Source organism: Balearica regulorum, chromosome Z, assembly GCF_011004875.1.
Source record: "Balearica regulorum gibbericeps isolate bBalReg1 chromosome Z, bBalReg1.pri, whole genome shotgun sequence".
Lineage (NCBI taxonomy): Eukaryota > Metazoa > Chordata > Aves > Gruiformes > Gruidae > Balearica > Balearica regulorum.
Window position 1 is genome coordinate 24,942,207 of NC_046220.1, and position 13,951 is coordinate 24,956,157.

General features: G+C 43.5%; 1 protein-coding gene across 4 annotated transcripts in view; it reads right to left on the reverse strand.

Annotated features, from left to right (window-relative positions):
• Positions 1-12,128, reverse strand: part of MAN2A1 (mannosidase alpha class 2A member 1) — a 127,836-nt gene extending 115,708 nt beyond the window's left edge. For all 4 annotated transcript variants that reach the window (XM_075739622.1, XM_075739620.1, XM_075739621.1 and 1 more), the window contains exon 1: positions 11,447-12,128. In XM_075739622.1, the coding sequence (XP_075595737.1) occupies positions 11,447-11,581 (135 nt within the window). In that variant the 5' untranslated portion in view covers positions 11,582-12,128. The remainder of the gene's footprint in view (positions 1-11,446) is intronic.
• Positions 12,129-13,951: the final 1,823 nt, after the last annotated feature.

Genomic DNA, 13,951 nt, shown 5'->3' on the forward strand with positions numbered 1-13,951 from the left:
ACAGAATCACAAAAGGCTAGATTATTTAACATGTTTTTAGGGATATTTAATCTTAACAGTAATTTCTTTCTTTCCTCAGACTGACTTCAACCTAACAATAATAGAGATACAGAACAAAAAGCCAGTGATTTCCTATTATTAAAGTTGTGGTCTGACCCCAAAAATATACAATGTATCAATAAGTTTTTATCAAGAAGCTGTCATTACAGCAAAACCTGCTGCAGATTCAGGTATTTACATTTTATCCACTACATTCAACACAAATAACATTGATTCGGTAGACAGCTACTCTGTGACCTATGATTTTAATGATAAGTAAAACTTTTTCCTAGCACCAATGCCTTATTTTCTACATAACATATACTATTAGAAACAATATCTGTACATGAGATTTTTTTTCCCCCTTTGACAATAATTCACTTGAGGTTTTTGCATTTTCCTTTTAAGGAACAATTGCTTTCCTCAAATACCCAAAAGACAAAAATATATTTTGACAACAGATCCAGATTAAGCTAATTGAGATGTACAGCCAACATCCTAGAATCTCAACAGTTTAAAGACAAATATTAGAAACTTATAAAATATATGAACTGAAAGCAACAGGAAATCAATATGCAGATGATGGCATACTGGAAAGAAAAAAAAAACCTGTAGTCCCATGCCCCCTGGTGGCACAAAAGAAACAACCATTCTAAAATCTTTAAACGGTATGTTAAAGATCGTGTGTACACATTTCTCCGTAAAATTAGTATTTTCCCTTTCAATGCCTGTGACGTTTTAAAAGAAAGGTTTCTCTACTCAGAAATCTAATAGCCTATTATGCCACTCACTTTAAAAAGAACATACATTAAGTAATACTGATTGTGGCTTTACACCCTGCCCAACACAGGCTCTGATCTTTGGACTCCTAAGAAGCTAAAGTATAGCTGCCATCTAGACAAATTATTACCTGCATCACTGCACATAACTATAGTTCACCAAGGTTATCAAGTATGTAAGCAGCTACAACACTGTTCACACCTATCCCACTACTATATACGCTGCCTATTCAACTGTAAATTCACACAACTGTTTAAAATTTATATTCTCATCCACATATGTTCTAGAAACATTTTACCTCTTCCTACAAAAAGAGTTTTATATTGCTTAGCAATAGACTGTCAACTACCTGGTCATAGATTACACCACCAATTTGCCTTGTCATCTAGCCAATTACAGTCTCTCCAGCACTGGCCAATAACACACCAAAAGACAAAAAATCATCTTCAAACAACACTGATTTTATATATTGCTATACATCTCCAGCAATAATTTATTTTTAAGCTGGAGGGTTCAAGCCTACCTAGGACTCTGAAAAGCAGTGATTTTTAGGATTCTGTTAAAGTACATTACTTTAACTTTGAAGGTAGATACTCTGTTATTTGGAGAAAGAAATTCTTACAAAGACCTCCCATTGTGGAACTTAACAGAGGACAATAAAGACAATCCTGCTTTCTTTTCTGAAGGCTATGAGAGGCATCATGCCTCTCTTCTAAAGCATTTGAAGAAGTCATGTACTAACTCAACTTGAATGCAAAACATGAAATAAAAAGCTATAGTTAAGAACAGGTAACTATGACCTCACGCTAGTACCCAAGTTAAAACTGACAGGCAGCCAAATCTTTTGAGATTTTAAAAATATTTTCAATTTCTGTTGTGAAATACATCATCCATGAGAGTTAACTTTTAAGAAATAACAGTGTCACAAACTAGAATTTGATCGCAGTTTTCATACAGTGTGAAAAAATGTTGATGTCAGGAATCTATTCTCAAGTTCAAAATTTCACATGGATCCAAATTATGCAAAAGCTAGGTGCACTTTCATTGCACGTTCACCTTCTCTCCTTACTCATTTTAAATAGATAGTAGACAATGCCTAGAACGTAGTATTCAATAGTGTAATTACTTTAAAATATGAGCTAAACATAGAATATATCACAACTCTTCATGGTAATAAAATTAACATATGAAAATAAATTAAATTCAGTTTCAACATTTTTAGAGGAAGGCAACCGACTTACACTGCCCAACTTCAAATGTCAAGGCCAAACAGTACAAAACAGTGAAGTTACTCTAAAACTGTCTCATCTTACTGATTGCTAGCAACAGATGTTGATTTACTAGTAAAACAGACTAGAAGCATGTTACAGGGGACATTAAATATGTCTACTTAAAAAATAAAACACACAGGTCCTCTTCATTACTAAAAATGTACTCTAACAGTACTTTGGTTTAAAACAAGTTTGAAAATTTTCCACACATTTGAGGGTATGTGGGGGGGAATTTTTTTTTTTGTTGTTGTTGTTTTGGGGTGTTTTTTTCTTTTTCACTCTGAGCAGAGATATACCAATTTTACCTTAAGCAATTCTGCCTGAAATTTTGTAATCTACATGGCTTTGTAGATACCACATAGCAAAATTTGGCTAGCTGCACAATTCATAAATGTCAGCAGACCTCCCCCAAAATTACAGCATTAAGTCCTCCCAGAAGAGAAGCAATTCTGATCCAAGACCTTGAGCCCTGCCTAACTGCACAGAAAGCTGAAGGTACGCTGTCTGGATAAGTATATCTTAAAGCACCCTTTAATGGCGTCCATCTGGACTGTTCTACATACTTGTTTTAACATAAGGCAAAGCAAACTATATAAAGCAAAGCAACTATTTCTACAAGAATTGCAAAGAACCAACAAATGCAACAGTATCAAAAGTAGGTACAACTCCATTGATAGAAGAATGGCATCACGTTAGCAGCGCATCTGTTCACCATGCCCACGGCTACACAAGGTTGGACTTCATCAATAAAATCTTCCCATGTGAGGACAGCACAGATCAGCACACTCTCCTCCCATCTGGAACAAAAATTGTCCATAACCTGCGAGCTGCACTGAGCAACCTGCCGCTACCACATGAACCAGCTACATAAACAGTTCCTCGTGTTTCAGTCACTCTGAACCCTTCAGCAGTTTTCATGCCCCAAATACTCCAAAGCAGTCTGCTTTCCCACTGCCCTCTCAATGTCCTTCTCTGTCTGCTCCTGACACCGGCCTGATCTGTAGCAAGGACTCTCTCCAGAAAGGAGCATACTGCTACCCAGCAAACGGAGGGAAGTCCAGTAACACAAGGAAAGATCAAGCTGCTTTGTTCTGTGGAAGTGGAGAATGGAGTTTCCCCCATCTAAGCATCGTATATTGCAGAAGGGAGATTAGCTGCAACTTTCATTTCCTCAGTGAACGTTCACTCCTTCTCTAAATGCAGTCGCTTTCAACAGGTCACAAACGATCATTTCATCGGGAAAAAGACAGCTAGCTCAAATAATTGAAGTGGGAGTATGACAGGCCCACAGATGAGGAAATCTTGTGGAAATAGGCAGGCAGAGGAGAAATCCACATTAGAGACCTCTGAGTTTAGGTCAGCTGGAACTTTATTTGTATCATGACTCAGTCAACAACCAACAAGTGCTTGGTTCAAAACCAGCCAGAACCCATTCTTCTCACCCACATGAACAAGCAGGAAACCACAAAGGAGCTGGCAGTGTCCTCCATAAGAGGCTCTGTTGCACTGATGAGCTGTGGTGAAGAAAGTACCACAATGAACAGTTCTCCAGAGGATGTGTAATTCAAGTCAAGATCATCGCCTACACAGATTTACTGCTGTAAGCAGCCAGGAAACTGGACTCAAAAAGTCTAACTTTCTAGCTGCAGTAAATGGCAGTTATCTTAATTTTCTGCACCAATCTTGTAAATAACTATTTCCAGGTACATCTTCACAATGCCTATACTAACTTTGCTAAAAGCTTGATATAAACCTCTGATCAGATGCCAGCATGTCAAGATGGAAAGACGCGAAAGCATTCTCTGTTCAGTGTTAGAGCACTGTACAGTGAAGAGAACATACTAAATGTAGAATTAAATGGTCATCTCCTGCACAGAAAAAGAAAGCAGGTAAAAGTTAAAAACGCAACCTCATATAGCATCAAAGCTTAATATTCGAATGCACTCTTTCAGCGTGTATTCACACTGCAAGGTAGGACATAGAACAAAAAAACAAGCACACAATGCATCAGTCAAAAGGACAAGTCAAGGTTTAAAGCCTTTATTAATCTGGGCAGAAGGCTTATGTGCATTTGTGATTATGAAAATTACATAAGTAACCTTGTTAATAACTTCTTACCTTTAAAGTACCATTCAAAACAAGCTCACTTTATGAAGGCACTGGAATTCTTCTGAATCAACCGAACTACAATGTGAAAGGAATAACTGCTGCCCAAGCATTCGCACACCATTCATAGTGTCATACACACACACACACACTCTTGGGTGCGCTTCCTTCTTCTTCAGGCTCGACCCTAGGTTTCCTGCAGCAGAGTCTCAGGTGTCAGATTTTATAAAATAATTAATTTAATTGAAAGGCTCAGCAGCAGGATTAGCCTGGGCTGGGTGCCACCAAAGAGAGGGACACAGAACAGAGAAATCCCTGGGCAATTACACCCTTGGGACCCACACACCCGCCCCTCACGCACTGTCCACGTGTCCTTTAGCCCAGTGGTGATTTTTGGTCTGGGGTATTTAACATCTAATTAGATTCTTCTTCTGTGTCCAGGCAGGCAGGCTCTTATCTTGTTCACTTCCAGTTTCCACAGTTTTTCCCGAAGGTTGGAGCCCCCTTATCTTCTGGTTTGCACTCCTTGTGCCCCTGTCCTTGCTGGTGGACCATGGAGAACTGAAAAGTCCCAGACTTAGAAAAAACATTACTGAGATATTAGTGTGAAATCAAAATACTTTCCCATACTAAAAGACTAAACAGCACCGCACTAGCTTTTAGGAAAACTGCTAGGAAAATTACTGAAATACCTCTATCGCAGCCTAAAGGCTTCAGCAAATCTAGCCACTCATGCTAAGTAAAGCTAAGCAAACAGCACAAATCACACTCTATTATATTCCTAAGTAATTTATTTTAATTAAAACCCTACTTATTTACATTAAACAACTAATATCCCTCAACAACAAAAGTCTGTTCTCTTAAGTTATATTCCAAAGATGCAGCAGCCTGACAGATTTTAAGAAGCTGATGGACTTCCACATTCTGTTCTACCAGAGGCAGGAGTGTTTAATGTACTATTATCCTAGACTTAAGTTTCATGTAATTTACGGAGATAAAAATAAGGCATGTTGTTAGGGACTTATTTGACACCATCATCAGTGATCTGAAGGCAAGGAGAAAGGAAAAGGAGATGGAGACAAATCAAGAAATATTCCCTGTTTAAAGTCAATTAATCTGAAAAATGTTCACCACTGCTCTGGCTGATACGTTTCAGGTTCACTTCCTTTTAGATTCCCCTCCCTACCCTGTATTGAATCTTTATTTAAATGGCTAGCAGTACGAAAGTGAAGCACAGCTTACATGGCATTAAGAGTATGAGCATTTTAAATATGTTTATTTTTATCTGAACAAGTCAAAATTTAAAATAACAAAACCATGTGTCAGACAAAGAAAAGGTCAAGTAAGACCAAATTAGGAAGGTTTCTCTCTCCATTTAGTTTATACAGTTTAAAATAGGCATTGACTCTAGGTAGCAGAAGGAAGCGCTCATTTATAGGTGGTGTTACTACTTTTCTGAAAAATACATTTTGCACCAGATTTAAATACTGTAATTGAACGAGGCTATTAGCTTCTACTTGAGTGCTGCTTAGCCAAAATTTTACATAAAATGTGCAAGCAAAGACAAATACACTCTGTGAACATTAGGAAGTGAAAGAACTGTTACTGACCTGTAATTATGTTCACAAAGATGGCCTCTCCTCCTTTACAAGGTACTAGAAGCTCAGCAGAATAAATCCTAAATTTTCATTATCTTATACTCAAAAGCTTTTTGATTGTGAACTGAGTGTTGTTAATAGGGTTTTGTTTGTTTGTTTTTTAAATAAGTCAGTATGTTTCAAATCCAGAAAAATTATGATTCCTTCTGTGGATTTCTTCACTCAGTCTTCTCTGATGTGAAAATTAGAGGAATGCTACTAAGAGTTACTGTGCCCACAGTTTTTCAGTGCTCAGAAGTCAGAAACTACAACTTCAAAATTATGTACAACCTTAATTGCCACTATTCACATTTTAGAGTAAACCAAACATTTCCTAAATACCTGATCATGCTGCTTCCAATACTTCTGCATACAGAAGTCCTGTTCTGTTATACAACACAGGTCTGAAAGGTCCCAAACGAGCTCATAAAAATACACCAATTACTAAGAACATGCAGCAACAAAACGTGTGTATTTTTAGTCTGTGTAAGCCATTGATTTCACCTTCTTCACTACGGCAAGGCAACTAGCAAAACTCTAGCTGGAAAAGGCGTTTATAGTGTATGAGAAACTATCAAAACAGGAAGTGTACAGACTTGCCGACACTGGAGGGAGTTGAGGTTTGCACTGCATGGAACTGAGGCATGGTAACTACCAAGCACGAGCTGATACACCGCAGTTACAGGCACCTAATGGAGACTCAGGACCAACTGAAGGTCCTTACATTAGGGGAAGTACTACCTCAGCAGTACTCCAGAATAAAGCTCACAAGGTGCCTTCATTCAACATGCATATTCAGAGAATTGCTTGTGTTTCTGCCACATTATTTGGTGCTAATGTCCTACTATTACTGCTCCACCCTATCATGATTCATATTTTGGCCAGGTGGTACTAGTATCAAATTATTGGCAAGCTCAGATGAAATAACACTCCATACTACAACAATCACTGCTTGCCCATTTGTGCGGAAGCATTTGAAGGATTTTGTGGATGCCTTGAAAGCACGAATCCAGCAAAGAAACTTTAGCAGTACCACCAACAGCCAGGCCACTTAACGCTTTGCTGGAAGGACAATGGAAACAAAAGAGCGAGCCAGCTCCTTTTAAAGGAATTGTACTTGATCACCTCTTTTCAATCAAATGCAACTAGTGAGCCCATAAAAGCAGTTAACACACAAGAGAAGATCACAGTAAGCTTCAAATAACGGTCGGGGGGGGGGGGGGGGGGGGGAGAAAACACAGGAGGGAGAGACATCTTATTAAAATAACAATTGTTTAGAAGAAAGAAAATGGTAAGGGTGGAACTTACTATATGGTTGTGCTTTGCCTTTTAATAAAGTTTAAGGGAAAAACCAAAGACAAAAAGGAGCACTCGCTTGGTACCATTCTAGTTATCAACCCGAATCATAGCAGACTTGAGCTTTTAAAATGTATTTCCAGAAACAACCTTGCACACGGTGGGGAGATATGACCCATAAAAGCCAAAGCAAGCTGTGTGAAAATGGTTAGAGGAAAAAGCTCATCTCCCAAGGACCACCTCAGGTAGTGACAGAGGATGCTACGTTGTGTTGCTGGTTTGCCTTGCTCAGGCATAAAATTCACTACAAATGAACTTTCATGTGAAGACTACACAAAGGCATATATTTCTGAAGTAAGAAAGAAATTCTCCACTTCTTTTTTTTAATTGGATTTTTAATGTATGCCATGCATGCTTAGGTGTGAATCTAGCAAAATTCAGAATCAAGATAAATACTCCACAAGCTTCTGTAAATTAACAGCTTTGATGGATCTGTTCTAAGTCAAGGTAAAACTAGTTAACAAAACAAGCTATGTTAGGTTAACGATTTTTTTTTCTATTTGCGTCCAAAATACAGAATAGATTAATATGGGCTTATCAGTATTGGGTATTCATCTGTATACAGTAACACGGGTTCTTCAAGACAAGCTGCTTATGGACTTACTCCACTTCAGACTTGATTTGAATGTTTCCATTTAGTAGTTATCAATTTAGCCCACAAATCACTTGCACCTGACATTCACTGTCCAAGAGATGGCATAGGACTAACCACCAGTCTGAACCTCCCTTCGCCGTACAGTCACAGACTATTTCTCAGAGAATTCTGTGTTACTTACAGACAAAAATCAATATACTCAACCATTTTTCCACTATATTCCAGCAGAAGACTTACACAATGATCTGTACTGACAACTGGGACAATAATAGTGTAAAAATGCACCTAAGGCTATTCCTCCACCTTGAGGTCCTCTCTGTGTGATGTTGTAACATTGTTCCTACCCCGAGGCAGGACACTAGGACACATCGTATCCTGAGACAGGAGCATCCTATGGCTAGGAACAGCCTCAGAAAGACAGAGCTTGTGATATGGTCATCGTAAGAATAATATACACCTGACAACCAGGCAGGATCCATAAAGATATATGCATGAATTACAGAGGAAGAGCCAGTAAGTCTGGATTTCCACATATTATAGGTACCTAATCTTCCCAAAATTAACAGGGACTTCAGTTCTATGGTGACATACAGATGTCTTGATATTAATCATGGCCAATATGACAAGACTTTACCTCAAGTTCCATTACAGTTGCCACAATACGACCTTACCATGTAAAGGTGTGGATAACATTCACTGTAAAACTGACTACTGATGCCAGCTTTTGCAAACCCAACACCTAAAAAAGACACAATGTCACCCACTGCCTGGAAGCCTGACCACAGATGCTGTTTAGGACAGCAGTGAAAGACATTTACAAGTATTTGGTCAGAGAGTACACAGAGGCATCTGCTTATGGATATTCACTCATCTTGGGAGATCTTGTCCAAAAATTATTTCTGCAAGACATTTCTGTTGGCATTCTTGATCAACTACCTGCACGCTCAAACCAGAAAGCAAGCTCTGGAAGGACAACCCTTGACTACACTGGCACATAAGCCTGAAAGAAGGAAGACAGATTCACAAGACTGTCAGACGCAATCTACCCCAAGACCATGCAAAGAGAAGGCACTTCGTCTGGAAGAAACAGTGGAAATGAAAGCAGAGCAGCAATCATAATCATTTATTTTAAAACTGGTTTTACGTAGCATGACACTTCAGGTGAATGCAGACCAACAGGCACTGCCAGCTGAAAAATTCCAACTCTAATCGTGGCAGAAATTAAGCAAAAAGCCTAGACAGACAAACACTCAGACGCTAAACAGAGGACTGCCTCCAGAAGTATCCACTCCTCTGAGCTTAGTGTAAGCCACGTAGGTCAGGAAGAAGAAACTAATCAATATGTAACTTCCAGGACATGAAAGGTGACGTATGTTGTTACCAGAATTGCACAGAGGAACAGCAAAGCTGAAAAATTAGTGCACTGTCAGAACAGAAAGAGGTATGAAGTGAATCAATCCAATAATTTGTGGAAAAAAAAAAAAAGTTCCAATTCCTTTTTCAACGCAAAAATGTTCTGACCTTTGTCATCAGGAAAGAGAATGTCTTCTTAAATCTTCAGACAGACAGGATCTACTGCTGCCACAGTTTTTCACAAACAAAAGCAGCTTGAAGTTTTTACATCTGTGGCTAGTTTCACTTACAGTACACTGAGTTCTGGCAACACTGCACTGACACAAACAACTCTGTCAGCTGAGGTAAGATTAAAGCTGTTACTTTCAAATATTTTTGGTGGCTTCTATTCCACTCTTCATCTTTTGCATTTACTTTAAACTGATGTTATAGGGCTCTGAAAGCATTTGCTAGGTGTCAGAGGTTTCCCAGTTATAACAGAGTGAAAAATTTCTACCCTATGGGCAGCAAAATGAAATGACAAAATCACATCAATTTCATCTGTAATGTCCTCAAAGCATAAAGCAGTGAGAAAGGAAAAGTTAACTGCTCACCCAAAGGAAAGACCAAAACAGTGACAGGCAGAGGATTCTCCAGTGAGAGTCAGCAATCTCAAAGAAATTTAAACATGGAAAAGGCAAAAAGAGTAAACACTGACAGACTGTTCTAGAAGATGAAGGGGAAGGAGAAAGACGGAAGAAGAAATGTTTGCCTCTAGCTGACTAGATCATATAGAAGGAAGAGGTATAACAACAGATTAAGGTACTAAACCCTTGGTCACAAGAGATAAGGCCACGTTACACCACAGGCTAGCATTACGCTGTAGAACAGAGACAGGAATTTCAACTACAAGACACTGACAAAATATGTCTAATAAATCTTCCCTGTTCACTCAAGTATTTCAAACAAAAATCTAACATTTAAAGAAAAAAGACCACCCGTTATGAGCTTCCCTGTTCTATATATTACCTGGATTAAACTCAAACAGTGGTGAAGAGACTTCCTCATATAATATACTGACCAGATCACCAAAGCAGCACTTGCACTTAGCTGTTACAAGTGTCACAGACAGCACTGCTCTCCTGCTGGAGTTATATATTTAAGACACAGATGCTGTAGCCAACCTTGTCTTGCTTTCTTCTCCTAAGCTTCTTTCCCATTCTTTTACTTCCTGCAAAAACTAGTGGCTGACCTCTGAACTGTAACACAAAGGAATAAAGACAGAGCACATTTTTCTGCACTCTAAGTCAAAGGGTTTATCTTTACCATTAACACAATGGTATCAACTCTTACTTCTGCATTAAACAAAAAAACAGTGATTCTATCAGAGATAATTGTTACTTTTTAAATCAGCCTTTTGAGTTCTTCTGTTCACTTAAAGCATCATTGCTGTACTAAAAAACACTTTCATTTGTTTCCCAAAAAATAAGTATGGTGCAAGCATAAATAAGCTAGAACTTTACTTTCTAATTTTTTTTGTCTATTACTGTAAGAACACAAAGTTACTTACACACAGCAGTATTCTGCCATGTGCTCTCTGAAATACTTTTGTCTTGGTTAAACATTCCGTATTAGAACACTACCACGATATACAGCTTTTAAATTTCTCTCCCACACAGACAAGAAAACAAGGTGAGAAAACTAAAGAACTGCTTCGTATAACCACGCAGTGCAGACAGGTATCAGCCAGTTGCGGCTGCAAAGCAAGACTTTGTCAAAAGGAAAGCAGTAACGTAAAGTCAGCATTTCTCTAAACCTACCTGTTGATGCCCCAGCGGAGGCCTACCCTCTAGTTCTCGGCTTTCCCTGTCAGCTCCTACCCGCCCGCAGCACTAATTCCCACAGTGCAGAGTAAGCCCTGCGCTCCCCATTCCGCTGCCTGCGCGGTCCCGAGGAGGGCGGCCGGCCGGTGAAGCCGCAGCGCAGCCCCCTGCCCGTCCCGCCCGGGATGAGCCCCCCGCCAGCCGCCCCTCCGCACAGCCCCCTTGCCGGGAGAGGGAGCTGCACCCGCGCCCCCCTGTCGTCCCGCGCCCCGGGCCGGGCCGGCAGCTGCGCCGCCCAGAGGCGGCACCGCTCGTCCCCTGCCCCAACGGCCCAGCAGCCGTGGTACCTCGCCGCCGCCCCGGGGGCAGTGAGCCTCGCCTCAGCGCTCCAGCACCCCCGGTGGGGAGAAGGGAGGGGGTCCGGTGGCGGCACCGTCGCCCTCCCCCTCCACCTCGGCGGCTCGGGCGCTCGCCCACTCGCCGCGCCCTGGCCGCCGCCCCGCTCACCTTGGGGAAGGTGCCCTCCCGCCGGGGGCTCTTCGGGTGGTCGAAGTGGCCGCGGTCCAGCATCAGGTAAAGGGAGAAGATCACCACGCAGAAGACCGCACTGCCGAACACCGTGAACTGCCGGCTCAGCTTCATCTCCGCGGTCGCCCCGCCGCCGCGCTCCTCCCGCCGCGGCTGGCGCTCCCGGGCCCCGCTCGCCGCCCAGCGCCCGGAAGGCAAAGTTCTCCCGCCGCTGCGGGCGGCGGGGACGACAGGGGCCGCCGGCCCCGGCGCGGGGCAGCCCTAAGTCTTCTCCGGAGAAGTGCGAGAAGTTGCCCTCTCACACACACCGGCCGCTGCGCCGAGGCGGAGAGCCTTGCCGAGACCCCGCCGCCACAGCAAGAGGCGAGCCGAGTTTCCGGGAGCGGATCGGGTCCCCGGGCAGCCTAGCGCCCAGCGGGGAAGTGGTGGCGGCAGCGCCGTGGGGCCGACCGAGCGCTGCTGCTGCTGCTGCTGCTCCCCCTTCCCTTCTTCTTCCTCCTCCTCCTCCTCCGACCGCCTCACTAGTCACTCCGCTCCTCCTCGTTGCCGACCAGCGGAGCCGGAGTCTGGCACCTCCTCCCCCGCCCGGCGGCCAGAACGCTGCCGCCGCCGGAGTAACTGCGGGCCGCCGCGCGCACCCTCCGCGCCAAAGCACCCCCACCCCGCCTGCCGGCCCCCGCCGCAGCCGGAGGGCTACGCTCCGCCCCCCGCGCGGGTGGGCGGGGCCGTGCGCGTGTCACGGGCGTAGCACCGCCCCCACCGGCCCGCGCTGCCCTAGCGCCGCGGGGGGAGCACGCGCGGCAGTCTTTCGGGCCGCCGCTGTCCTGCGGCGTGTGTGGGCGGGGGTAGCCGCGGCCGCCGCCCCTTCCTCTTGCCTGCGGGGCCGCTCTGAGGAGGAGGACCACTGCTCCCTTCGGTTCGGCGCGGCAGGGCCAGCCCCGAGCTGCTTCCCACCGCGCGGCGCGGGGATGACTGCCCCGCGGCGGCGCCCGCTCTGAGGCGCCGCGTAACCGTCTCTCCGCGCTCACCGCTTCCCCGTCGGCAGTCGGTGTGTGGCAGCCTCCGCCGTGGGAAGTGAGGAGGCTGGAGGGGGAAGCGGGAGGGCTGTCCTGGGCCTCCGCCGTCCTCTGCGGAGCGGGGAACGGCGGACAGGGAGAGAAGGAGGGGAGAGCAGGGTGACCGCCCGCACCGATCGAGCCCCAGCATCTCCGTGTTGTTTAGCAAGGACGCGTCGCACCTTTCCGTACAAGTCCTATTCCTCCTCTAACAGCATTAGACACATTTGTGGGCCACTGTCAAGCTCCAGCTGGGGTCAGGCTTTTCTACGTCTAAGTAGCAAGCTCCATGAAAAGCACCGCATGTGGCCATAGGAATGGGTCACAACTGTAACGGGCTGGTCGAGGGTCTACCATTCAGATTGCTCCACTCCTCCATTGCAGCGTTTAGGTCATTCTGATTTCCACAGATTTAATCTGCTCAGGTTTGAAAATGCTCGTGCCTGGTGTCTGCTTGTGACCAATATTTTGGGGAAGTACTTAAGATGCATAGGCTGCCATTGAGAACTAGACACATGCTGAAAACATCTTTTATGACTGTGTGTGTGCTTCTGTTTTAAAGACTGTCATTGAGACATACCCCTACCACTTGAAGTAAGGATGTATGTGTTAGTTACCATCACTACTTTCTTTTCCGATTAAAATTTCCCCAAAGTTGTTAAAGCTGTAATAACACATAAAAAGTTGGCCAGTAGAGTTCAGTAGACTTGCGGGAGCCAAGAAGCTTAAATCGTTGCTAAGTTTTTCCATGTTTGGAGCTTGTTCCAGTATTTTACAGAAACTACTTGAGGGCTTGATTATTCATAACTTCTCCCTCCTTTTCTCCCACTGTACAAAAAGTGTTTGATTCTGGCTTTGAAAGGTGGTACAGGACTCCTGCAGTTACTGTGTTTGGACGTTATGAGCTGCTGCAGTGGGAATTACTCTCTCTCGTACATGGTGCACTATTGTGCGTACTGACTGCACTTAAGATTTTTTTAATGCAGGGGAGTCAGAAAGAGAGGTTGAAGAGAAAAGCGGCTGAGCAGTGGGGACAATATAGGGAATAATGCAGGGAAGGACAAAAGGATGGCAGGTAATGTAGGAACAGAAAAAGGACTGGCAACCAGGGAAAGCTAGGAATAAGAGTTGAAGCAGGTTAAGGGAAAGAATGACAGTGGAAGGACACAATGCTCGGTGTCAGGAAAAATAGAGGAAAGATGCAGATGGGTCTCCTACAGAATCTGGAATAAAACCCAGGAGTTTTGAAACCTGACATTACTGCAAAAAGCTCTAAACACAAGGATCTTACGATTTCACATTTGCTCTATTCCCCCTCTAGTGGCAGATCCCCGCCGAAAATACAATGCTTCTTACTCCATTTGTTGTTTTGTTAGTGGCGTTAAGAGACCTTTGTGAATCCAAAAATCCAACTTTGCCATGATCTGTG